Source organism: Sinocyclocheilus anshuiensis, unplaced genomic scaffold (genome assembly GCF_001515605.1).
Source record: "Sinocyclocheilus anshuiensis isolate Anshui unplaced genomic scaffold, SAMN03320099.WGS_v1.1 scaffold1003, whole genome shotgun sequence".
Taxonomy (NCBI): Eukaryota; Metazoa; Chordata; class Actinopteri; order Cypriniformes; family Cyprinidae; genus Sinocyclocheilus; species Sinocyclocheilus anshuiensis.
The window spans coordinates 1,258,498-1,282,689 of record NW_015542495.1 but is presented as its reverse complement, the minus strand read 5'-3'; the positions used below and the strand labels follow the sequence as shown (position 1 = coordinate 1,282,689).

The following is a 24,192-nucleotide window of genomic DNA, read 5'->3' as shown; positions in this document are numbered from 1 at the left end:
TTTGAAAAATAATGTGTTTTTTGAACATTAAAGCATGTCAACATATTCTGTTACACCAAATACACCAAATAATGATCTTTTAAAAAGCATCATATGACCCCTTTAATCGGTGAAAATTCTTACGGTCGGTTAACCGGTTAAAAGGTTAAAATGAACATCCCTACTTCAAATATATCAGGGCTTTACTGAATTGACTTAAAGTGAATGTTTTAGTTGTAAACCCAAGCTCCTATCCACTGCTATTGGTTGTTGTTTAGTCCTCTTGTGGAGGTCAGTTTGTCTCTTTTTATAGAGGTTGCATATTCTCCTGGCACTCAGTGCACTTTTGTTCTACCTGTTTTTACTCGTTACGTGCAGCCTCAGTCTTTCAGACGAGAGAAAAGAGCCATTATGCCCATCAGCTGTCTGTTACACAATGCACTCAAACCTATTAAGAAGGAAAGACAAAGCAAAGCTGTTTTCCCCCCCTCCGTTGGCCGTGTTGAATCAGCAGAGCCACTGGTGACATCGCTACGTGTTCACCATTTTGAACAATCTGCGTCCCGAGAGCCCGTCGACTGTATATCCTCTGCCTTTTGTCCTGGGTTGATGAGAAGTGCTGGTGCTCTGGTTTGCACCGGCAAATAAAGGACTAATGTTCGTAAGCAAAGAAGACACGAATGGCAGTAATGGTGTAGTTCGGGACCAGGTGTGGCATTGTGACCGAATGTGTGCCGAGAGACTCTAATGTTGCATTTACGCTGGCCACTTGACATGCCCTTAGAATTCAACAACTCTCTTTGAAGGTGAATGGCTTTTGCAAATCACTGTGCTCGTAAACAAACTTTAAGGCTCCTGTTATTGCTTAAAAACTGTTGTTCAGCTGAGACAGTGCTGTTTAGATCTAAATGTAGAACCTAACCTAAGGATGCGTTTTCATCCGATATTGTTTTATTTTTTTCATTTATTCGCTTTTATGGTTTTTATGTTTCTTGTTTTGTTTTGGTTTGTTTTTTTTGTTTAGTTTGGATTTATTTTCAATTAGTTTTGTTTCTTTTTTGTTTCTTTTTTTATTTTATTTGCTTTGTTGGTTTGTTGTTTTGTTTGTTTGTTCATATTGGTTATTTATTGGTTATTAAATGTAATTCTTAGCAGATCTTAATATGAATATCCATCTTTCATAGTGTACCATGTTGTAATGCCTAAATTAAATTCAAGCCTAAATTCGAGCAGTTTTATGTTTTGCATTATCTTTAATATCAATGATTTAGTGGTTGTCGTCCATAGCATGAATGCAATTATCAGCTTATCGGTATTAACCAGAATTTTAATATCAGTGCATACATGGTAATACCATGAATTTTGAGCATTCGATTATAAGGAAACTGGATTTGTATTTGGAGACCAGCTGTAACCCTATTCCTAACCTCTTAAAGACTATTGATATTCAGGCTTCACTTGATGAAGCATGTTCTTACCTCTTCCAATTTCTTCCCACGCTAGGAATTTTCTTGCAACACACAACAGCTCTGTCATGGAATTTGCACAGGAATTCCTACAGATTTCTGTCCCGTGGCCCCATCTTTTTCTGGCTTACTTCCAGCTCTTTCGTCAAATATGGGCCCCATTTCTTCAACTAAACTGATCAAAATCTGTCACTTTAATCACATCGCACTTCACTTCCCCCAGAAGCCGCACCTGCCGGCCATTCAGTCAGGCTTGTAGCCATATAAGGGATGTGGCATGATCCTCATGCTGCTCATTTGTAATCTGAGATGGCTCCTTTTACGTTCATTATTCTGACAAAAATGAAAGGTCAAGTAGCTGTCAGTTATATTTCTGTATATATAAAGCATTGATCTCGTTTTGGTTTAGCACTCAGTGGAGATGTTGCTAAGCATTTAGACACATGGTAAATGGTTGCTTACTTCAAAGTTACATGCTCCAAAGTTTCTATTGTTGTTTCCTGTTTTAGCTAAATGCTGTCAGGTCTCTACATGCCTAAGTAAATGTCAGGTTATATAGTCTAGAGGCACAGTGACCCATTTGGCAGTCCTCCATTGTGGACTAGTTTACATGTTGTGTTTTCGGAACAATAAAATAATTCAAGTATGCGTAGAATATTTTTATGCACTCTTGAATGTTAAGTGATAATATCAAAGTAAACCCTAGAATGTGAACTTCCTGGTAGCCTGCAGGCACTGTCTATCAGATAGTAATCAATAAAACCTTTTTATTTTATGTATTTTTTATTTAATATTTTATTTTTGTAGTTTAATGTTATTGATCAGTCATTTACAGTTTTTAATAGGCATACTATTTTTCTCACAAACTTAACCTTTGACACTATTTAGACACTAGTCTTCCTGAAACTGTTTACCTTGTTACACTGAAGTCAACTTGGTGACCTCTATGGTTTCTCAGCTGGAATTAAACATAATGGCATGAGCTGTTCAACATTCTTAACACATCAAAAAAAAAAAAAAAGTCTATCATGCCAAAGTGCCATATATTTTGCTTTGCGTGTAGTTTGTCTTCTTGGATATCCTACAGTTTGAGCAGGTTAAGTATATGTACTAATCCAAAGCGTCTGTCCCTCCCTCCATCTTGCTTCAGGCGTGGATATCGAGGCGGCCAGGAAAGAGGAGGAGCGGATCATGCTAAGGGATGCACGACAGTGGCTTAACAGCGGCCAGATCAACGACGTCCGGCACACCAAGTCTGGGGGTACCGCACTGCACGTCGCTGCAGCCAAGGGATATGCTGAGGTTTTAAAGTAAGTTTGCTTGCCTTCAAAAGAAAGATTTTGCCATTTTCCATCCAGAAAGGATTCAACGGACACCTGGGATAATATTTGTCTTTATTCTTTTGCCAGCAAGTGAGATTTAGCAGCTAGTGAAGGTAGAAACAAATGAAACTCTGGTACTGCAGGTGTAGAGGCTTTATTGCTTAACTTAGTTCATCCCGTACCTCACCTTTCAACTCTTTCAGTATCCCAAGGGTCTTGTACACAGGGCGAGACAGTTTGTAACCTGTTTATCTGTCTCAATTACAGTAGATTATCGTGAGCTGTTGAACAAACACAGCTCAGGACGTGTGTCAGGAGTTAGGAGTTTATGGTGCTTTCGGTCTGTGGATGTCAGAGTTGAATGACTGTGACAACTGCTCCATCTGCCGCTGCACCAAAACAAGAGGATTGTAACCGGATAGACTGTTCTTTTTGTGTTGGATCTCAGAAAACTTCAACTAATGTGTATTTTTATGTGTGACGACTAACTGTTGGCATGTATAACCTGCCTTCTAGGCAATGGAAAAATGAACCCATTGGTCCACATAATATCCCAGACCTTTGGCAAATGAGGCCAAGCTTAGATTGTGGCACCAAAATCCAAGAAACCCAGATTTGTCTAATCTCATCATGCTATTTCTGTCGCTCTGACTGGTTGCAGGCTTTTAATCCAAGCAGGGTATGATGTAAATATTAAAGACTACGATGGCTGGACTCCGCTCCACGCTGCTGCACACTGGGGCAAAGAAGAGGCCTGCCGGATACTAGTAGAGCATTTGTGTGAAATGGACATTGTCAATAAAGTGGTATGGGATTTATGGTTCTGTCTGTGTGCTGCTAGCTTCTGTGTAGTCTCTGAGTTGAACCCTTACACAATGTTGCGTTTTGGTTCTCAGGGTCAGACGGCGTTTGACGTAGCTGATGAAGATATCTTGGGATATTTAGAAGAGCTGCAAAAGAAACAGAATCTGGTAATTTCTCACTTCTGGCATCAGATCTTCAATTGTAAATGTAATTCTGAGCCTTGTCTTGATGCGTTCTGTGTTTGTTTCAGCTTCTGAGTGAAAAGAAGGATGTTAAGAAGTCTCCTTTAATAGAAACTACGACTACTGGGGACAATAATCAATCTGTGAAACCACTGAAGAGGTAAACGGCTCCTGCCACCACCATGATGGAATTGAAATACTGTTTACTCAATGTCTTGACTTTACCATGAATGTCAAGGCCACTTGCACTAGGGTTGACTAGGGGTGCTTTAACACTAGAACCTTAGGTTTGGATTTTTGCCATCAGAGTTTGGTTGATCTAAGTGGCTTTTCCAAACTTGGGTGCGCAACAGCAAATTCTACCCAAGTCCACTTGAAAAAGCAGTCTGAGGTTCAGCTGTGGTACTTAAAGGGATAGTTCACCCAAAAATGAAGTGTCATTAATTACTCATCCTCATGTTGTTCCAAACTCGTAAGACCTTCGTTCTATGTCGTTTATGAGGGTGAATAGTTAATGCAATTATTTTGAACTATCCCTTTAACCCATTTTAAAAGGCAAAGCCGAACTGCTATTGGAGACCTAATGGAGTTGTTCATCTCTGCTTTAGTAAAGAAACACTTCTACTGGAGCCAGAGAAGACTGTCCCACGAATCGAGACTCTGGAGCCAGAGAAGGTGGATGAAGAAGAGGGGGAGGGGAAGAAAGATGAGTCTAGCTGCTCTAGTGAGGAAGAAGACGAGGAAGACTCAGAGTCTGAGAACGAAGCAGGTATCCGTTTGAAACATTGACCACCACATACACTTTCCCAGCTAGCTTTGTGGTAATCAGTAAGGTCATTTGCTTACTGTTTCTTTTTTTTCAGACAAGACCAAGTCTTCTGTTCCGTCGAGCATTTCTAACAGTACACCTGCACCTGCTAGTATCACCGTCACGTCCCCAACTACCCCCAGCAACCAGGTGACCACCCCAACCTCACCTACCAAAAAGGTACATATTCCTCCCCTTGAACGTGCTGTCCAACTTTCCATCCACCCAGACTTCTCCTTGGCAATATCATTCATTCTATATAGCATGTATTTGAGTATGAGTCAGTAAGCGAGAAAGGTGCATCTGCAGCTTTTCAGAATGAATGTTATTGTCTTCGTTTCAAGGTGACTGTTGGTTTCATAACACAGTGAAGGAGTTCTACAGATTCGTAATGTTAACGTGGCTTCACGGTTGCAAAATACTAAAAAGTCAGCTGATCTACATCATATTCAGGATTGTCAGTGTGCAGTGAATTCTGGGACTGTGCACTGCACTTGAGAGGAGAGAAAATGTCCTCCACACCTCTTTACCATGTACCTGCTGCCCTCTGCTGGACAGTAAGGACACTTCATCAATGTCAGCCAACTTTCATCAGGCAACTACACAATTTGTAGAGAAAATGCAGTTGTTCAGAACAAATTTGATTTCACCATTAGCCAGATTTATTATTACTCAACAATAACCCAATTTAATTACTTAATGTAATTAAATTGGGTTATTGTTGAGGTTTTAAATATTTTAGTTTAATATTTTTTTGTTAATAACTTGAACTTGGCTTTATTTAATGCTATTTGGATTCTAAATATAGATTGACTTTTAATGATCATAAACACTGTATTTCAACTATTTGCACTAGAGATGCACCGATTGCAATTTTCTTGACCGATTCCCATTTCCGATTTTTTTTGTTTTGTTTTTTTTGGTAAGTGTGACCTGCCGATACTGATTTTTGCCGATTCCGGTCTTTTTTCTAAGAACTGTAAGTGACAGCATGTACACACAAAAATCTATACTTTTTTCAATGCAAAATTTATTTACATAATAAATTTAATTATTAAACATTACATTTACATCAACAAACTCCATCTTTCCACTGCAGGAAACACAGAGGCTGCATCTGAAATGGCATTATATGTAGACTGTTTGATGAAATCGAGGTGCCATAAATGCATTTACACTGCAAAATTTCAAATGCATAAATAATTTTATAAGATTAATGTTTTAAATATTTTTTTAAACACCTGAATAAGAAATGTTGGGAAAAATACAATGATACTTTTTAATATGAAAGCAAACCACCAGTATGTGGCGGCAAATGACCGTTTTAATGAGGGAGTCACTTAGTCATTCAACCGATTCGTTTCAAACGGCTGATCCATTCACAAATGAGGCAAGTGACTACTGTCTTCATCAATACATTACAAGTCGCCGTTTACACTGAATGCAATAAAATCAGAAGAATCACTTTTGTGCGAAATTTTTTGGTGGCCAGGTTTTAGTGCTTCCTTAGTTGTTTTTGTTATTGGCATTTGAATAAGGCTTCTTGTCCAGTCGGGCTAGTAAAATTTTCTCTCACTTGCCCCAGATAAGCATTAATCGAGCCCTGTGGTTCTCCCACAGTTAACTTTTGCCTTACACATATTACAAGTTGCGAACTTTGTGTCTTCTTCACTCACAGTGAAGAACTTCCACGCCGACTACATCCGGGCCGATCATGCGGAAAATTGGCTAATTCCGGTCCCTGGCCGGTCGATCGGTGCATCTCTAATTTGCACTTCAAGGTATATATATAATGTATTCAAAGAATTTAATTTCCAAGGAGATGTCCTTTCTGTAGTTTCGGTCTTCCTGTAGCTCAGCTGGTAGAACATGGCCAAACTATGTCATAACTGATTGTTTTTACATAACCTACCCAGTACCCACAAACAAACAATGCGGTGTCATAATCGGAGTTTTGAGAAGGTATTTTTTAACATTCAGGAAGTCATTTTTGTAGTAATGTTTTTCTGCCATCACAAGCCGATCTTGATCTGAAGCATAAATTATAATAAAAATGAATAGCGAGCATTTTAATAATTAAAGTATGTACTTTAAAAACCTAATTAATATATTAAAATCAAATTCAATCTTCTTCTTTTTTTTTTCTTTTTTCTTTTTTCTTTTTTTTTAGACAAAAACGTGCATCAGGTATCCGTTTCTTTTGCTGCTGCTGCTGCTTTTTGATTTATTTCATTCAGGGGTTCATTCTCCCTTTTTCTTGCTTTTCTTTTCTTCACAATCATCTGCTTTTCTCTCTCTACTCATCTTTGCTGTTGTCTTGGATGGCTTTAGTCTGATAACATTACCGCCCTTGTGCCTGGTGGGGAGCCAGGCTGTCCTGCGTTGTGGCGTCAAGGCTTGCGCAAAACAGGCATTTCACTTGTGCCCAAAAAAGCAATGGTGAGGCCTTGGTGTGTGCAGCATTGTGATTCCCGCCCACCCTATTATATGTTCCCCCACATGACCACGTCCCTAACCAATCAGATAACTGCCTAATCTAAGACCATTTCCTCTTCCTGTCACTGGCTCACTGCATGGTGTTGTCGCTGTCAGTCGCGGCTGTGCCTGTGATGACGTGCTGTTTTCTGTTGAAACTAATTTGTGTTATATTTTTATACCTGAATGTGGTGGACTAAATATGACAGGGTGACTTCAAAGTTGTGTGTACTTTGATAAAGGTGAATTGATTGACTGTTGACTCTAAACCCTAACAGGTCACCAGGATGCTGATGAGTTAGCAAAAACTAAGATCTTGATTGAAATTGGGCATGTTTGGTTTTGTCATCTGTGTTGTTATGGAGTATACTCATCTTAAGCCTAGTTTTCTTTTAAGTAAACAATTGTAATACATGTTTGCTTTTCTGAAGCAATGAAAACCACTAAATAGTTCAAAATGGCCCCCACGTGTTTCCCTTTAAGTTTATTTTTGCATTTAGCATTAGGCTTGACCGTTGATTAAAATAGGTATTTATTTATTATAAAATATTTATTTTTAAAAAAAGCTTTTTATTTTTAAAGCATTTTATTTGTCAGCTTTATTTACAAGATATGGTCACAGTTTAGTTTGTGAACCAATTCGCACTATAAACTATGTTTTTTCCTTCAAACTTTTAATTAGCTGCTTATTAACAGTTAGTATTGTAGTTGTTATTACATTTTTGTGTATTATTATGTGCTTTATAATAGAGGTCGACCGATGTATCGGTTTTGCCGATTAATCGCCACCGATAGTTGATTGCTGGAACTATCGGTTATCGTCAAAAATCCATGCCGATAGTTTTCCCGGGTTGCGTCCATTGCTGGAGCCGGCTGAGAAGGGTCTGCTGTCATTACACAGTGCGAGAGCGGCCTCTAGTGGTTGAAATCATTGACAGCACGTGCTATTTGTTTAATAGCACGTGCTATTTGCTAACAGAGCGGGAAACTTCAGACGCGGATTTAAATGCAGCCGACAGAAAATCCTGCCGTGCCACAGAGCGCCATTCACATAGTTTTCCTTTAAATTACATTATATTGGTCCCGAATCGTTGTTAATGTACATAATGAATTGTGTATTGTGCATTTTCAGCAAAACGTTTGTCTTTCTGTGGCTCTAATAAAGTCTGTGTGCTTCATTTATAGAGCTATAATATAGCTCGCGCTTACTCTTTCCGTTTGCTCCGTTTTTTTAAACGCCGAACTTCAAACTCATCTATACCAAATTGTTCATTCTTGAAGTAAACTTGTGTCTGTTTGGTGATTAAATAAACTGTTTTAGACCGCTGCTCGAGTTGAACGCGATGTGTCCGGAGTGTGTGTGATACCGGTGAGTTCTCCTAGACTCAGCGCTGCGCTTTTATTTTGATTAGATAATCATCAAGTGTTCAACAATAGAAGCAGTTCAAGTCTGAGAGTATAAATACAATATCCATATGTATATAATTTTAATGCTATAGCCTTTGTGTATATATTTAAAGATGTGCATTTTTAAGCATGACAGTTGAAATGAAATGGTAACACTTTAAAATAAGAGTCCATTTGTAGCATTAAGATTAATGAAAGCTGTGTAAGTATTGTTCCTTGTTAGAGTGTGTTAATTTCAACATTTACTATTACTATTATTATTATTTTTACTACTACTATTAGTATGGTTCAGTACTGGTTTTGTTAATAAAGCACTATTTCACTATTTTTTTGTTCAGTATCAATTTTAAAACAATCGGTTAATTAATCGGTATCGGCCAGTGTGGTCCAACCTAGCTATCGGTATTGGCAAAATCCACTATCTGTCGACCTCTACTTTATAAGTACTAATAAGTAGCCAATATGCTAGTAATATTCATGCTAATTAGCAACTAGTTAATAGAAAGAATTGCTCTCTAAAGTGTTACCTAAAATATTTATAATTTTTAACTGTATTAAAATATATTTTTTATTTTATTTGTTTACTTTATTACCACTATTTAGTATTTCTATCTATTTTTTTTTTTGTAATTTTACATTTTTTATTTATAAAATATTGTATTTTTTTATATTTATATTTATTGCAAATTACCTTGATTTTTATTAAAATGGTTTTGTGTTTAAGAATATTTACAACATACTATATATTATTTTGTTGGCAGTTTAAAATAAAGAGTTGTTTTTTTGTTTGTTTTGACCATTACGTTTCCTGAAGAACAAGCTTGTGGATTTTGTGATTAGTTTAAACTATTTCAGAGCATGTACATAAATATTGTTACTTATATATTTTTTTAATTCTGAAAATATCAAAAGGTTGCCCAGCCCTACAGACCAGTGCTCCTATATTTATGCCCTGCTTTGAACTGTCAGGCTGATCTGAATTCCCCGTTCTCTCTCCCGCACACATGAACAACCCTTAATGTTGATTTACAATGTGTGCTCTTGGTGGTCTAATAAATTCCATCACTGCACAAGTGTGTGCTCTAGATATTCTTGTGATCAAAATATTATGCGGTTGGAATTTGGGCTTCTCAGATGTTGACATGCCCTAATTGGAAATTGCATAGAACAATCTTGATGTACTTCCAAAATGAACTGACTTTTGTTTTCCACCCCCATCCCTTTCTTTATCTGTTGTTTGTCCTCCTCAGGTGAGCACACCTGCAGGGAAGGTGTCTCCAAAAGAGGAGGAGAGGAAGGACGAGTCTCCTGCATCATGGCGACTGGGCCTGCGGAAAACCGGCAGTTACGGAGCACTGGCAGAAATCAGCACAACTAAAGAGGCACAGAAAGAGAAGGACACAGCCGGGGTGATGCGCTCGGCCTCTTCTCCTCGCCTCTCATCCTCACTGGACAATAAGGACAAGGAAAAGGTCTACTAGAATGTAGTTGTTTAATTTGGGGTGAAATATTCCGTTTAATTGGAAGGAGGAGGAGTTTGAATTCAATTCTTGAGCCACAACAACATGTCCTCTTCACAGGAGAAGGAGAAGACACGTCTGGCATATGTTGCACCAACCATCCCGAGGAGACACGTTAGCACATCAGACATCGACGAGAAGGAAAACAGGTAAAGAACAGACACATGCTTATTTGTGCATTTGTGAGAGCACCTCTTGCTGCTCCATGTTGTGTGTTGCAGTATGAGAATCACAAGCTGAAGTGTAATATGTTTTTGTGGCTTATGCACCACATTCATGTTGTACGTGAGAAGAATATTACTAAAGAGGGGTTAGGTAGTGTCCCGTATACTCTCAAATGTCTTTTATTAGTATTTCTCCAACTGCTATGAATGACAGTTCATTAGAAGTGAGTTAGTTTAGTATTGTAAAAGATGGTTCTCTGGAATCGGAGGTACTATTTGTAGCATGTGGTTCTCAGGGATTCGGCTGCTAGTCTGGTACGTAGCGGCTCGTACACCAGGAGACGCTGGGAAGAAGACCTGAAGAACACCGACGGAACCGCCTCGCAAAACAGAACCTCCAGCTATCAGCGCAGGTTAGCTTTTATTCTAGTAACAAAATTGGTTTTACTGGCTAGGACTTTCAAAGAGATGGGCGAAAGCCGGTCGCTGTTTCCTGCGGCTCACTGAGATGCTTCTAGCACTTTTATCTTGCTGACAAGCGTTTATAGCTGCTTCTGTCTTGTTGAGTTTGCGTGAGACGCATATAAATATAATATAAATTCCTAAAATACAGAGGCAGCAGTATTTTCATGCATGCGTTTATATTGTGTATAGTCAATTGAAAAAGACATTGAAAAAGCAATTATGATATTAGATAACATGTTATAATATGTCTTTATTAACACTGTCATTTGGGGTCAATAAGATCAAATCAGCATATTGGGCTGATTTTTGAAGGATTATGTGACACTGAAGACTGGAGTAATGATGCTGAAAATGCAGCTTTGCATCACAGGAATACATTACATTTTAAAAATACAGAAAATATAGAAATCAGTTATTTTAAAATGTAAAAATATTTCACAGTGTTACTGTATTTTTGCTCAAATAAATGTAGCCTTGATGAACATAAGAGACTTCTTTCAAAAACAAACAAATCTGACCGACCCCAAACTTTTGAATGATAGTAAGTTTGTCATACTGTATTATTAAGTCAAAACTATATGCAGATTTGTTTATTTATTACAGTTTCACACTCGAGCTGTCAGTAAAACAAAAAATAATCTGAATAATGAATATCATGATCTTCGACCAGTCTTTAGAAATCGAATTGTGACAGTACTTTAATTAAATGTTTTAAATTATTAAATATACATATATGTAATTAATATTTAGACTTCACATGATAAATTTGATAGACATTTAATAAGATTTCCTCGAATTTTCCCTAATTTGAAAACTCTGGGCTGAAAGATGAAAGCAACCCATACCATCCAAATGACCCGAGCGCTTGCGTGTCATTGTGTAATGATGAATTTGCATGACTGCACTTGTGCCGCCTGGTTTGGTTTCATACTCTGATAACACAAAAAGCATGCTGGAGTGTTTTATCTTTATTTTATAAAGCATGCTTATAGTTTCTATTTTTATGTCCAGTGACATTATTTATTTTGTTATTTTTTATTTATTTATATCCCAAAATATGACTTAAGAAACTGAGCCCCACACAAGCCAGTCAGTGCTTCAGACATATATGTAACGTTTTGTCTATGCGTGTTCATGTTTGTCCGCCCCTGCTAACTCACCTCTTTCACCCCGCCACACCCACACGGCAGTACGTCTCACACGCTACCGTTAGGCCGCACGTCTAGCTCTCGCGACCTGCCCGCCAAATCCTCCTCTGCATCCAGCCTGGAACCTAACAACTCTAAAGCCTGGCAGCAGCCTTCCTCCTACCAGTCTTACAGCATTCACCGCAGGTACCTGCCCAAGCACCGCCCAGCAAGCACACACACACACTCCATGTCCTCCATGTGTCTTTGTGTTCCCCACACGTAGCTTCTTGCTGTCTGGGGATTTATTTGCTTATGGGGTGTAGAGTTTTACTATACATTAGAATGGACTGAATATAGTGCTGGGTGATATATTAAAATGTTTTTCACAACTAACTGACAATTCAGTTTAATTCCGCCACTGAATAAAAAAAATAAAAAAGGTCATTGCAACCTTTTATCGTGCAATTCTTACTTTTTTTTTCTCCCAATTGCGAGTTTACATCTTGCAATTCTGACTTTTCTGAGATAAAAACTCGCAATTCTGACTTTTTTTTTCTCGGAATTGTGAGTTTAGGCTATATCTTGCAATTCTGAATTTTTTCTCAGAATTATGAGAGAGAAACTCACAATTGCGAGTTGTAAAGTCCAGTTTTGAGGGGGGAAAAAAGATTGATATGTTCTCAGAATTGCGAGTTTATATCTCACAATTTTGACTATTTCTCAGAATTACGAGTTTATATCTCACAATTCTGACTTAATAACTCACAATTGCATCTTATTAAAGTAGGAATTGCAAGATATAAACTCAAGTTTATATCTTGCAATTCCTACTTTATAACTCGCAATTTCAAGTTTATATCTCGCAATTCTGACTTTATTTCTCAGAATTACGAGTTTATATCTCACAATTCTGACTTTATAACTCGCAATTGCGAGTTTATATCTCAAAAATATGAGGAAAAAAAAGTCAGAATTGCGAGAAAAAGTCAGAATTGTGAGAAAATTCACAATTACCTTTTTTTATTCAGTGGTGGAAATGGGCTTCTATAGCAAAATGTGCTTTCAGTTAAAGAGAAAATTCAATCAAATATTGCCAAATATAAAGTCTACAGGGTATTGTTTTAATTTAAACATTTGTCAGATGAATAAACATTAAATAAAAACTAGATAAAAAAGTTCGTCAAGACAAACTTTAGGTTGGCTTGAGAAAGCCTAGCCTGAAAGTTTAAAGCAGTTGTAAAAGCCTGAAGTTTGAAAATTTAGATAGATGTTGATAATATGTTTCTAGCATGATTAGCATGTTTTAGCATGATTAGCCTGTTACTAGCATATTGCTGGCATGATTAGCATTTACTAGCATGTCGCTAGCATGTTACTAGCATGTTGTTAGCAAGATTAGCAAATGATTAGCATGTTGCTAGCATGACTAGCAAGTAACTAGAATGTCATTAGCATGATTAGCAAGTTACTAGCATGTCGTTAGCATGATTAGCAAGTTACTAGCATGTTGCTAGCATGTTTAGCATGCTACTAGCATGTTGCTAGCATGATTAGCAAGTGACTAGCATGCATATATAAAAAATGCAAATAAAGCTTTAAATGAAATATAGAACATTGTCAGAAGTATATAAAAAAAAGATTTCTTTATATCGCCCAGCCCTAATTTTTTATTTTATTTTATTTTATGTATATTTTTTCATTTTATTTTTCATTTGTGCATTATGGACCTGCTTCAGGTTTGTTTCTTTTTTGTTTTGTTTTATTTTGCTTTGCTTTGTTTTGCTTTGCTCAGGTTTTCAGAATGAGGGAACTCTTTCCTGTTTTCTCCTATGGTACTTCTTTTGAGAAAGTTCTTTCTCTCCTCTTATGTTTGGTTTTGTCTCTTGATTGTTGTCTGTGTTGCTGTAGCGGATCGTTTGGAAGGAAGCAGGATGATGCTTTAAGTTCCACTTCTTCCTCCACCTCCACAACAACGACCTCCACCTCCTCTGTTACCTCACCCACCGGACATCGCAGCCTGCTGTCCAGGTACCAACACACACAGCAATCTGAACATCCGAGCTAAACACTCAGAATGGGATCTGTTAGTAAATTGTGTTGATGCGAAACAGGTATTGGGCAGAAGAGAGTACGGAAAAGGAGAAGGAGAAAGAGTCGGCCACGGTCATCCCCACAATCAACACTGCAGCCACCACCACTACCACCTCCACTACTGGAACTGTGCTGGGCTCTGACGGACGAGAGAGACGCAGGTACACACACACACTAACATATTATCACTGAGTGCGTTTTTGCACATACTTGATTTGCTTTGTGGAAAACAAAAATTGCTTAAACTCAATGTACCTTGGTAGGACATCTAGTTTGATCATTTAAAGAAGAGCAGCCGAAGACATAATAGATGTTTTCTTCGGTAGGCAGTTTTTTGTCTTGTTTAGATTCTACGTGTCAGCATTTAAATTCAGTTTAAACAATGTATTATGTTGCAGATCCTAATAATGTAAGAACTGTCTTATTTATTCTCCAAAGCCTATTTTTACTCTCATTAAAGCTGCCCTGAAGAGCCTCACCAAAAGTGCATGTTGCTTCAGCTGTTGGAGTGACGACATTTAACTGAGAGGATTTTGTTTCTTTGTGTTGTGTCTGTAGATCATACCTCACCCCTGTGCGTGACGAAGAGTCCGAGTCTCAGAGGAAAGCCAGATCCAGACAGGCACGGCAGTCCAGGAGGTCCACACAGGCAAGTCTAGACAATCTTCTAAACGCCTCTGCAGGAAGTCTCGCTAATAATAGACAGATCCACACAGTGCAGTTTACAAAATTGTTTTTTTTTTCTGAAATTTTCTTGGTTCTTTCTTCGGTTTTGGTATGTGTTTCCTGGAATTTATTACATCCTGAGCTCTGCGATGTGGCAGGGATTTATGGGAGAAATAACTGTTTACAACAGAGAGAAAACAGAGTTTTTCCCCCTTCAAAAGCAAGGCCTTATTGGTAGTGACTAAGGGGCTCAACATAAAACACCATAATTGAATATTTACTTTAATTATATATTACATAATCATGTGGTAATTCCTGAGTGTAAAGAGTGAAAAATGTCTTCAATTGGGTGAAGTTTAAAGCTGTTAAAGCTAAAGTTTAAAGCTCCACCACCAGTGTGCAACATCCACCTGGATGATGCGACGGCAGCCATAATGCACCAGAACGCCCACCACACACCAGTTCATTGGTGGAGAGGAGACAGAGTGATGAAGCCAATCAGTATATGAGGATGGTTAGGAGGCCATGATGGTCAGAGGCCAGTGGGCAGATTTGGATGCTGAGATCACACCTCTACTCTTTTCGAAAGACATTCTGGGATTTTTAATGACCACAGAGAGTCAAGACCTCGGTTTAACGTCTCATCCGAAGGACAGTGCTTTTTGACAGTATAGTGTCCCTGTCACTATACTGGGGCGCTAGGGCCCACTCAGACCACAGGGTGAGCACCCCGTGCTGGCCTCCCTAGCACCTCTTCCAGCAGCAGCCTAGTTTTGCCAGAAGGTCTCCCGTCCAGGTACTGACCAGGCTCAACCCTGCTTCGCTTCAGTGGGCGACCAGTCTTGGGCTACAGGGTGATATGGCTGCCATATCAATACATATCAAACTTTAAAAAAAAAAAATGAACTGAGTGCCGTGCATTATTCTCCACATATAGCACGATCTGAACCCTAAACGCGTTTTGTCAAAAAAGACAGTATTGTCCATTTTCAAGGCATCGCGAGTTCACTTGTTACTGCAGAAGCCAACACGCGCCCTTGCTGTTTGTGAACAGAAGCCGATAAGTCCATTTTAACGAATCAGCGTGCTGTATTAAGGTCAGGTGACAAGGCTGCCAGTCACTTTAAAAAAAACGTGCTAGCTGATAGGGGTTTCGTCAAAGCTGACTAAAAGTGATCGAGGATGGATAATTTCGACGAACTTGATGAACCTGTGATATCTTCTTCAGGGCGAAAAAGGAAAATAAAATCTGAAATGTTTTCACGGAACCTTGCAAAAGCAGCGCGTTACAATGGTGAGGGAAAAGCTCCGTGTATTGCGTGTAATCACATCCATACAGTCTATGATCACAACAACAACAACGTTTGTCAGGCATCTACATTGTCAGCTGAGGAGATTACAAAGATAAAACGAGTGTTTTGTTTAACTCTGAAACATGAAATGTGGAGTTATCTGCTTTTGCTATAAAACAAACTTTTAATATAGAAAAACATACTTTCAATTAACTTCAATTTTGTAAGTTACCTGTATTTATTTAAGTTATTATTACTTAATCAAAACAACCCAACTGCAGTTTGATTGATATTACTTGGAATGCACATGAAAAACATGATTTCTGAAAATAAATAAAAATGGAGTTATCCGTGTTTGCAAATTTATATATTTATTATTATTATTATATATATTTTTTTTTAGCAGACTCAGAAATGAATGGCATGATTTTCACCCTTTGACCTTCTTTTTTTCAGGGTGTGACCTTGACTGATCTCCAGGAGGCAGAGAAGACCATCGGTCGCAGTCGTCCCACATGGCCTCGAGAAGAGGAGAAAGAAGAGAAGGAGAAACAGGACAAGGAGAAACAAGAAGAGAAGAAAGAGACAGAGACCAAGGAGGATGACTACAGGTCACGCTACCGCAGCTTTGAAGAGGTGAGGAAAACTCCTTCCTGTTCCCGGTCACAGAGAACGTCTCAGGTTACTTATGTAACCATGGTTCCCTGAGGCGACCCCTAGAGGACACAGTTCGAAGTTCCCATGAAAGGGAACAGTGCAGTTTGTGGAACTCTAACTAGCATTCTAGTTTGTTTGTTTTTTTTATGTCACATTAGTTTTTTTTTTCTTGTCCTCCAGAAGTACCGGAGCACCTCCTTGGCCTCGACCACCACAGCCTCCTCCACCCTGCCTTCCTCCTCGTATAGCAGCTCCTCTTCTCTGTACAGCACCTCCTCTCTGAACCGATCATTTATTCAGTTTTCAGATGATGTATAAATCTCAATTTCGAAAAATTGACCCTTATGACTGGTTTTGTGGTCCAGGGTCACGTTATGCATAAAAACAGTAAACTTGCCTGTTTTTGGAAAGTTAAGTATTTCTTGCGTCACGAAACTTTACAAAACTTTACTTTTTAAGACAATGTACAGCAGTAATTATATGTATTGTTCCCCTCAGTGCAAATTTACTTCATTGTCATGAAAAGGTTACAATGCAAAATGCAATATCTGTGTGGTCACTGAGTTGAGTGACATGGCACAGGAAGGAAAATGAGTGATAGGGCTTTGAGGCATTCCAGGAACTGCCATACAGACAGGAAGTTCCTGTAGTATGGTTGCAGACTGACTAAGCCAAGCTTCAGTTTGCATTCATGTGGTTGCTAACTTTTACTCTTATTAATAAAGAGGATTTTTTCCGTTTCTGATTTGCGGAAACCCATGATAATAAGAAACAATTTTTGTTTTCTTAAAGGCTCGTGTACACTACTGTTCAAAATTTTGCAGTTGGCAAGTTTTTGTTTTTGAAAAAAGTATTTTATGCTCACCAATGCTGCACCAATACAGCCTAATGTTATTAGATTTTATTGATGTATACTGTAGGGACATTAATTTTATTTGTGCAGGACTTAAAAAGGTCTAAAGTTTTCCAATGAATTTGATTTTTAAAACTCAGCTGATACCCTGAATCATTCTAATATGCTGATTTGGTCAAGAAACATTTCTTATCACATTTGAAAATAGTTGTGAAAGTTAATATTTGAGTGAAAACTGCATTTTTCAACTTTTTTTTTTTAGGATTCTGTGATGAATAGAAATTTTAAAAGAACATTTATTTTAAATAGAAATTTTAAAAATATATTTTATTATTTATTTATTATTATTATTATTTTATTACATTACTGTAACTTTTATTAAAACAGACTTTTATTGCAGAATACTGGTATTAGATTTATTTTATTGTTTAGTGTTCATTCATTTTCTAAGATTTATTTTTATTCCATTTAGCTCAGCCAGAATTTCCAGCAAAGTCCTGGAGCTATATTCTTCCCATAAATAAAACAGGGATTTCTACTAGTGGTTTATGTACATTCAGAATGCTCAGCTGTACTCATAAAGAACCTTATGTCTGTTTTCTGACCAGAGTCTGATAGAAAAGAAAAAGAGGACGACAGGGACGCTGAAGACAAGTCTCAGCCACGCTCTATACGCGACCGCAGACGACCTCGAGAGAAAAGACGCTCGACTGGAGTGTCCTTCTGGACCCAGGATGTAAGAAACTTTTGCACGCTCACACAAACTTGCTCTATATGGACACTGGTACAAAAGACATCATGGGAGCTTTATAATCAAGCTCCAATTTGTCCCCAGCCATGATGGTTATAAATAGTGGTTGACCGATATATCGGCCGTCATTTGGCATTTTTTAAATATCGGCATCGGCCGATAAGTTTTCCTGTTTGGCAAATGCGTTCGTAGCGGGACGTTTATTTTGACGGCGCTGAGAACGGCAGCGCCTGAGCAAACAGTGCTCACATTCTCCCTCTTTTTCGCTGTTGTCATTAACAGTTCTGTCTAATATGGATAGAAGTCTGTCTAATAATCAGATAGAATGATTAAACAAAGGAATTAAAACGTATTCGGTTTGGCCGATGCGTTCGAGGCGGGACGTTTATTTTGACGGCGCTGACAGCGGCAGTGCCTGAGCACACAGTGCTCACATTCTCCCTCTTGTTCGCTGTTGTCATTAACAGTTCTGTCTAATATGGATAGAAGTCTGTCTAATAATCAGATAGAATGATTAAACAAAGGAATTAAAACGTATACAAAAAGTATCATAATGATTGCTTTTATATTAGGCCTATTAGTAATAGAAAGGCAAACATTATAATACTTTCTTGTTTGCCATCAGCATTAAGCAAATACGGATTTATATAATTTAAACAAATCTTTGAAGGACTAATGAACATTTAATTTCACAAACCTTGCAAACTTAGTCGAATCCAGTTGTGAGACCTTATGAAGAGTGCATTTGTATCCTGCGTGATCTCGTGATCTCTGCGTGACGGTCGGTCCGTGTGAATTGAATACGGACAGGAGGAGAGTTCAGCTTAACTGGAGATGCGCGATCAACAAACTTTAAACTCGTGATTTCAAATTATGCTGCGCTTTATGCATTTGCCCTCTGCCATATTCATGTCATTTTCACTGTGTGCTGTATGTAAAATGAGTGTTACCTTGGCTTTATTTGAAAAAAATATGATTCCCAAATCCCAATGCTCACAAACTTCCCAGAATGCTGAGTGCCCTGTTGGTTACAGTGTTTACTTTTTAATTATATTTTTTTATTAAATATTTATTTATTTGTGAAAAATACTTTGTCATCTAAAGTATAAGTATGTTAAATTTAACACATTTCTTTTTTAATCCATTTTCAAATGATTTCAGATTTCTTAAATATTAATTAAAATAAATAATTATATCGGCCACCCTGCTTTCCAAGATATCGGCATCGGCTGTCAAAAAACCAATTTCTTAAATATTAATTAAAATAAATAATTATATCGGCTATCGGCCACCCTGCTTTCCAAGATATCGGCATTGGCATCGGCTGTCAAAAAACCAATATCGGTCGACCACTAGTTATAACTATATAAATATTTCCAATTATTGCATGCCTCTCCAGATTACTTACTTCTGATTGGGCAATTGCAGCTGGCCAGGAAGAAAAGTTACCTGCCAGCTGGTCATTAACTCAATTTTATGTTCATGCCAAAGCATTTAATTTTGGCTTAATTGTGGACCCTTTTATAGTTGGAATATAGTGGAATTTGAAATTCATTTCTATGTTACAGAGTGACGAGAACGAGCCAGAGCAGCCATCAGACTCAGAAGAAGGCAGCACTAAAGGAGAGCCTCAGGTGAACATCATATCACTTACAATGCATCTACTAACACAAATGTATCAGTTAGACAAACGCCAAGTTTAAATAAATCAGCTGCTTATTGTGTTGGACTGTTTTTGAAGGACTTTGAGGTTCTTCCTCTGCCCAGCTCTCTGTCTTTCACCTTGTATAGTCAAAGAACAGATTGACTTTCCTTCATGTTTGGCAGGACAAACAATTCACTCACATTACCATGTCTGCTGACCCTGTCCTCTCTCTTCAACTTCCTGGAATTGTCCCAGCAGCATTAGTCATCTTAAAAATGAAAGTCGGCCTGATTCACAGCCTGCCGATTGTCACCTATTACAGGAATAGTTAAGGGTTCAGTTTCTGGCTCCAGCGATAAAAGAAACTACGTGGCTAGTCACATGAGCCGCGCTTGGTGTGTTCTTAAGCTGTTAGTGTTGGTGTGACTAGAGTGATATTGTGAGTCCAGTGAGGATAAGATAAATATCCTGTGTCAACATGATCCTGGAAACAGATCACACACAGTTGGGCAGAAAACTGGGAATGAGGGATTCAAAAGTGGTGACAATTTGTTTGAGTCAGGAAGGTCAAGAAACAAAGAGTAGGACAAAGCTTTGTTGTTGACTGTTGGGTCAATGGAAGAAGAACAGGAAATATTTTGCGCATATCAAGTGGAAGAAAAACCAGCTGATGTCTCAAATCATCCTCCTATTACAACACTTTTTCAAGTGCGCTTGTTACAGCATGTCATCCAGGTTTAAATTTAGCTCAGATATTGCCGAATAGAGCTAAAGATCAGTTTTTGGTTGGATGTTTCCAAATGATAAGTGTTCAGCGGGCTGCAATATGAAAGAAAATCTAATGCGGTCTGTGGGTTCTTTATGAGACAGCTGTTTTTTTGTTAGCTTAATAGCACACATTTCCTCTTTGTGTGCTGTTCTGTATTGAAAAGGAACTTCTGACACAAAGCTGAGTGCTTCAGTGTGCTTCCAGGGCAATCAGCTAAAGGAAGTGGGCATGCATATGGAATATTGTGCACAGTATGCATACTGCATACTAGTGCTGGGCGGTATACCGGTTCATACCGAATACCGGTGTTTATTTTTGTTATGATAATGTCGCTTAAGCAACGTTCGGAACGCGACACTGTTTGAAAAGGGGTCCCTTTTCACTGTTACACTGTGGTGAGGGAACAGCTGTATGTGTTACTAAGCGTGAAAGTTCCGAAACTGAAGCTGTAGAACTAATAGAACATGATGACAGAAGAACTCATCCACAATATCCACATTGACCGCCACAAATATCCACCGCCCTCTGCCATCAGCTCCCGCATCTCTCACACACACGAGCACGACTTTAGCACTAGATTTAGCAACTTTCAGACCCCTTTAGCAGCTTTTTCCCGTAGAATATTCATACTGACAAACCTAGCGACTTTTTTGGATAAACCTTAGCTATGGTTCAGTTGGAAGATTTCAAGTGCTGTCCTGGGAACGCGAGGTCTGAGTTTCCCGGAGAAGTGTCACCTCTCTCGGCGTCTGTTCTGTGCAGTAAGCGGCAGAGAAGCAGCGCATTCAGTTGGCCGCACTGCAGCCGACTCGTCAATAAATGAGTACAAAACAGCGTTTCCTAGCACCTGTCGCTTACTGATTGTTTGGAATTATAAATATGAGCGTAGTTCATCTGTTAATATCACATGCACTTTTTTTGTTTGTTGTTTTCTTTAGTTTGTTACTCAGACGCAGGCAGTGCGCTGCATGAGACAAAAAAGTAATATAGCCAAAGCAACCGCATAGCCGCTCTTTAGTGTAGATGCATGTTGATTTTATCAGACGATGCCACGATTATAAATGAGAGTGACTCCTGGTTAACATGTATTAAAAGGGGTTGTGTTTAGTCACTATTTAGTGGTATTTTTTGACAATATTCACTCATCATGACAGTAAAATAGGGCATTCTAAGTCAATATACTGCAGTATTTCCTCTCTCAATCAGTAGAAAATATGGTTAACACCCGGTCATGAATGAAAAAAAATATATACCGTTGTGTACCGTGAAAACGGTATAATTTTGAAAAATACCGTGATATAAATTTGTGGTCATACCGCCCAGCACTACTGCATACTACCAACTTCCAAAAATAGTGGTTAATATTCCATTCCAAACTCATTCCAAAACCCTGTGTGCGCTCTGAGCAGCTGGGGAATAAGAGCAGACCAAGAAGTCTTGGCTGCTGATCAGGAATTCTTGAAGAAAAGCCCAGCAGGGCTGAGAGGTCTCAGAGCTCAGGGAAAGAAAAGAAACCAGAGGAGGAGGGAATGATGACCAAAGTCCTTTTACTTCCACCTTGATAAATGTGACACTCGTGTTGAAGTCAGACCTTTTGAAGCATGACACTTATTAGGACAAAATCAAATGGATTACACCCAGATGTCTTCAAGCACGTCCTTTACTGTAGAGCGGTAAATGATAGATTGCCGACCCGCGCAGACTCTCATTAAATAGCAGCGTTAAGCAGGCCATCAGAGCCAGGAATGAGAGCGTCACAATCCATCCCAGACTAATTGATAATCTGCATTCTAGACGCTCTGCTAGTCTAGACACTAGACAAACAGACACACTAAATGCATTATGAGCATGTGATTGATTAATAGCAGGTACAGACTTTGTAATAACTTCCCCTCTCTCTCTCTCTTCTCTCTCTCTCTCTCTCTCTCTCTCTCTCTCTCTCTCTCTCTCTCTCTCTCTCTCTCTCTCTCTCTCTCTGTTCACATCCACAGAGTGACAGACTGTCCAGGTATGTATCCCAAAACACACCAGGTCACTTAAGATCAGCTAAATATGATTGTATTCATGCCCATTATGAGAACACAAATGGATAATATAAGTATCCATCATTTTCCCCCCTCAGGTATGACCCTGTCTCTACTAGCACTTCCTATCTCGACCGTTACGAGTCTTTGAGTAGCCGTGGCATTGGGGAGAGCCGGCGGCCGTACTCTCGCTTCGAAAGAGACGACACCACTGATTATAAGAAGGTACAAACTTTGCGCTGTATGATTACGCCCCATAAAATAGTGGCTTCCTTACCGGTTGAGTGTTTACCCAACATGCTCTTTCCGCTTGCAGCTTTATGAGCAGATTTTAGCTGAAAACGAGAAGTTGAAAGCTCAGTTACGAGATACAGAACTGGAGCTGGCAGACCTGAAACTGCAGCTGGAGAAAGCCACACAGGTCAGATCCTGTCCACAATTCACTTTCTGAGAGACTTTGCCCATGTATCATCTGCACTCAAAGAGACACCAGTATTTTATTATTTTTTTTTATCATTGATTGTGGGAAAAAACACCAACAATTCATTCTTTAACAATAAAATTAATTGTGATAATGATAATACTCTAACACTGCTTTGTAGCATCAGACAGGGTTGCCACTGTCCTGGAAAACCTAGAAATATGAGTGCATTTTCAAGTATGATTTCCAGGCTGGGAAAAGAAAGAAATTAAATTTAAAAAAATAAATAAAATAAAATAAGCAACTTGGTTATTTTTTTCTTCAATTGCCTAAACACCTTTTTTCCTCAAATTGTTAACATTTATACTGTAATTTTAATACTGTCACAGTGTGTTGTTGCGTCAGTGGTGGAAAACCTGGAAATATATTCAAATTGGAATTTAGAATCAAAAGAAATAAATGACTAGAATCATTCAATCAAATAAATAAATGAATCCGAATTAATTCTGATTATTGATAATACTCTCACACTGCTTTGTTGGATCAGACAGGGTTGCCACAAACTTAGAAATATAACAGGCTGTGAATTGAAATGAAATGAAATAAAATAAAAAATAAAAATTCTTTGATCGCCTTGTTAAAATGTATACTGTCATTTTAATACCGTCACAGTGATTTGTTGCATCGGTTATGGAAAACCCTGGAAATATCTTAAAGTGGGAGTTTAAGTTTAGATTGGGAAAAGAAAGAATAGAAATTGCTAGAGTTATTCAATGAAATAAAGAAATAAATAATCAGAATTAATCCAAATAAATCCAACCAATATGATTCCAGGCCAGAAAAAGAAAGAGTAGAATAGGCCAGAAGCTTTTTGTGATTGCAGTTTCTTTAAAATTATTAAAAACGAATAATAATCATAAAAAGAAAACGCCGAAAATGACAAATGATTTGAAATGTCCTGAGCTCATCCATTGTGTTGTTTGGGTTGCAGAGGCAGGAGCGCTTTGCTGATCGATCACAGCTGGAGATGGAGAAAAGGGTAAAAACAACTGTTACTTGAATCTGTTGTCTCATGAAACATTTCCGTTGAGTTTTAATGTATCGAATCATCGTTCCCCATCCAAGTTAATGTGCCATGGCAGTGGAGGAGCATGTGTACTTCACTCTAATGCAGTGATGAGGCATTGAATCCATAAAGGATCGTTAATAGATAAAGCCCCATATCAGCATCTTTCAACTCAAATGCTGAGATTTTGGAGATGTTTACAAACTGATCCAGATAAATGCTGACTTCTGGCCTT

At 38.4% G+C, this 24,192-nt stretch overlaps 1 protein-coding gene across 1 annotated transcript in view; it reads left to right on the top strand.

Moving 5' to 3' along the window:
* Nucleotides 1-24,192, top strand: part of ppp1r12a (protein phosphatase 1, regulatory subunit 12A) — a 109,146-nt gene that overhangs the window by 76,751 nt on the left and 8,203 nt on the right. Inside the window, exons 5-25 of the mRNA XM_016493751.1 lie at nt 2,596-2,755; nt 3,429-3,573; nt 3,664-3,738; nt 3,822-3,913; nt 4,362-4,522; nt 4,617-4,741; nt 9,694-9,915; nt 10,024-10,112; nt 10,424-10,540; nt 11,783-11,926; nt 13,631-13,750; nt 13,834-13,974; nt 14,372-14,462; nt 16,228-16,407; nt 16,609-16,740; nt 17,892-18,017; nt 19,601-19,666; nt 22,438-22,454; nt 22,569-22,695; nt 22,787-22,891; nt 23,883-23,930. Coding sequence (XP_016349237.1) covers nt 2,596-2,755; nt 3,429-3,573; nt 3,664-3,738; nt 3,822-3,913; nt 4,362-4,522; nt 4,617-4,741; nt 9,694-9,915; nt 10,024-10,112; nt 10,424-10,540; nt 11,783-11,926; nt 13,631-13,750; nt 13,834-13,974; nt 14,372-14,462; nt 16,228-16,407; nt 16,609-16,740; nt 17,892-18,017; nt 19,601-19,666; nt 22,438-22,454; nt 22,569-22,695; nt 22,787-22,891; nt 23,883-23,930 — 2,483 coding nt within the window. The remainder of the gene's footprint in view (nt 1-2,595; nt 2,756-3,428; nt 3,574-3,663; nt 3,739-3,821; nt 3,914-4,361; nt 4,523-4,616; nt 4,742-9,693; nt 9,916-10,023; nt 10,113-10,423; nt 10,541-11,782; nt 11,927-13,630; nt 13,751-13,833; nt 13,975-14,371; nt 14,463-16,227; nt 16,408-16,608; nt 16,741-17,891; nt 18,018-19,600; nt 19,667-22,437; nt 22,455-22,568; nt 22,696-22,786; nt 22,892-23,882; nt 23,931-24,192) is intronic.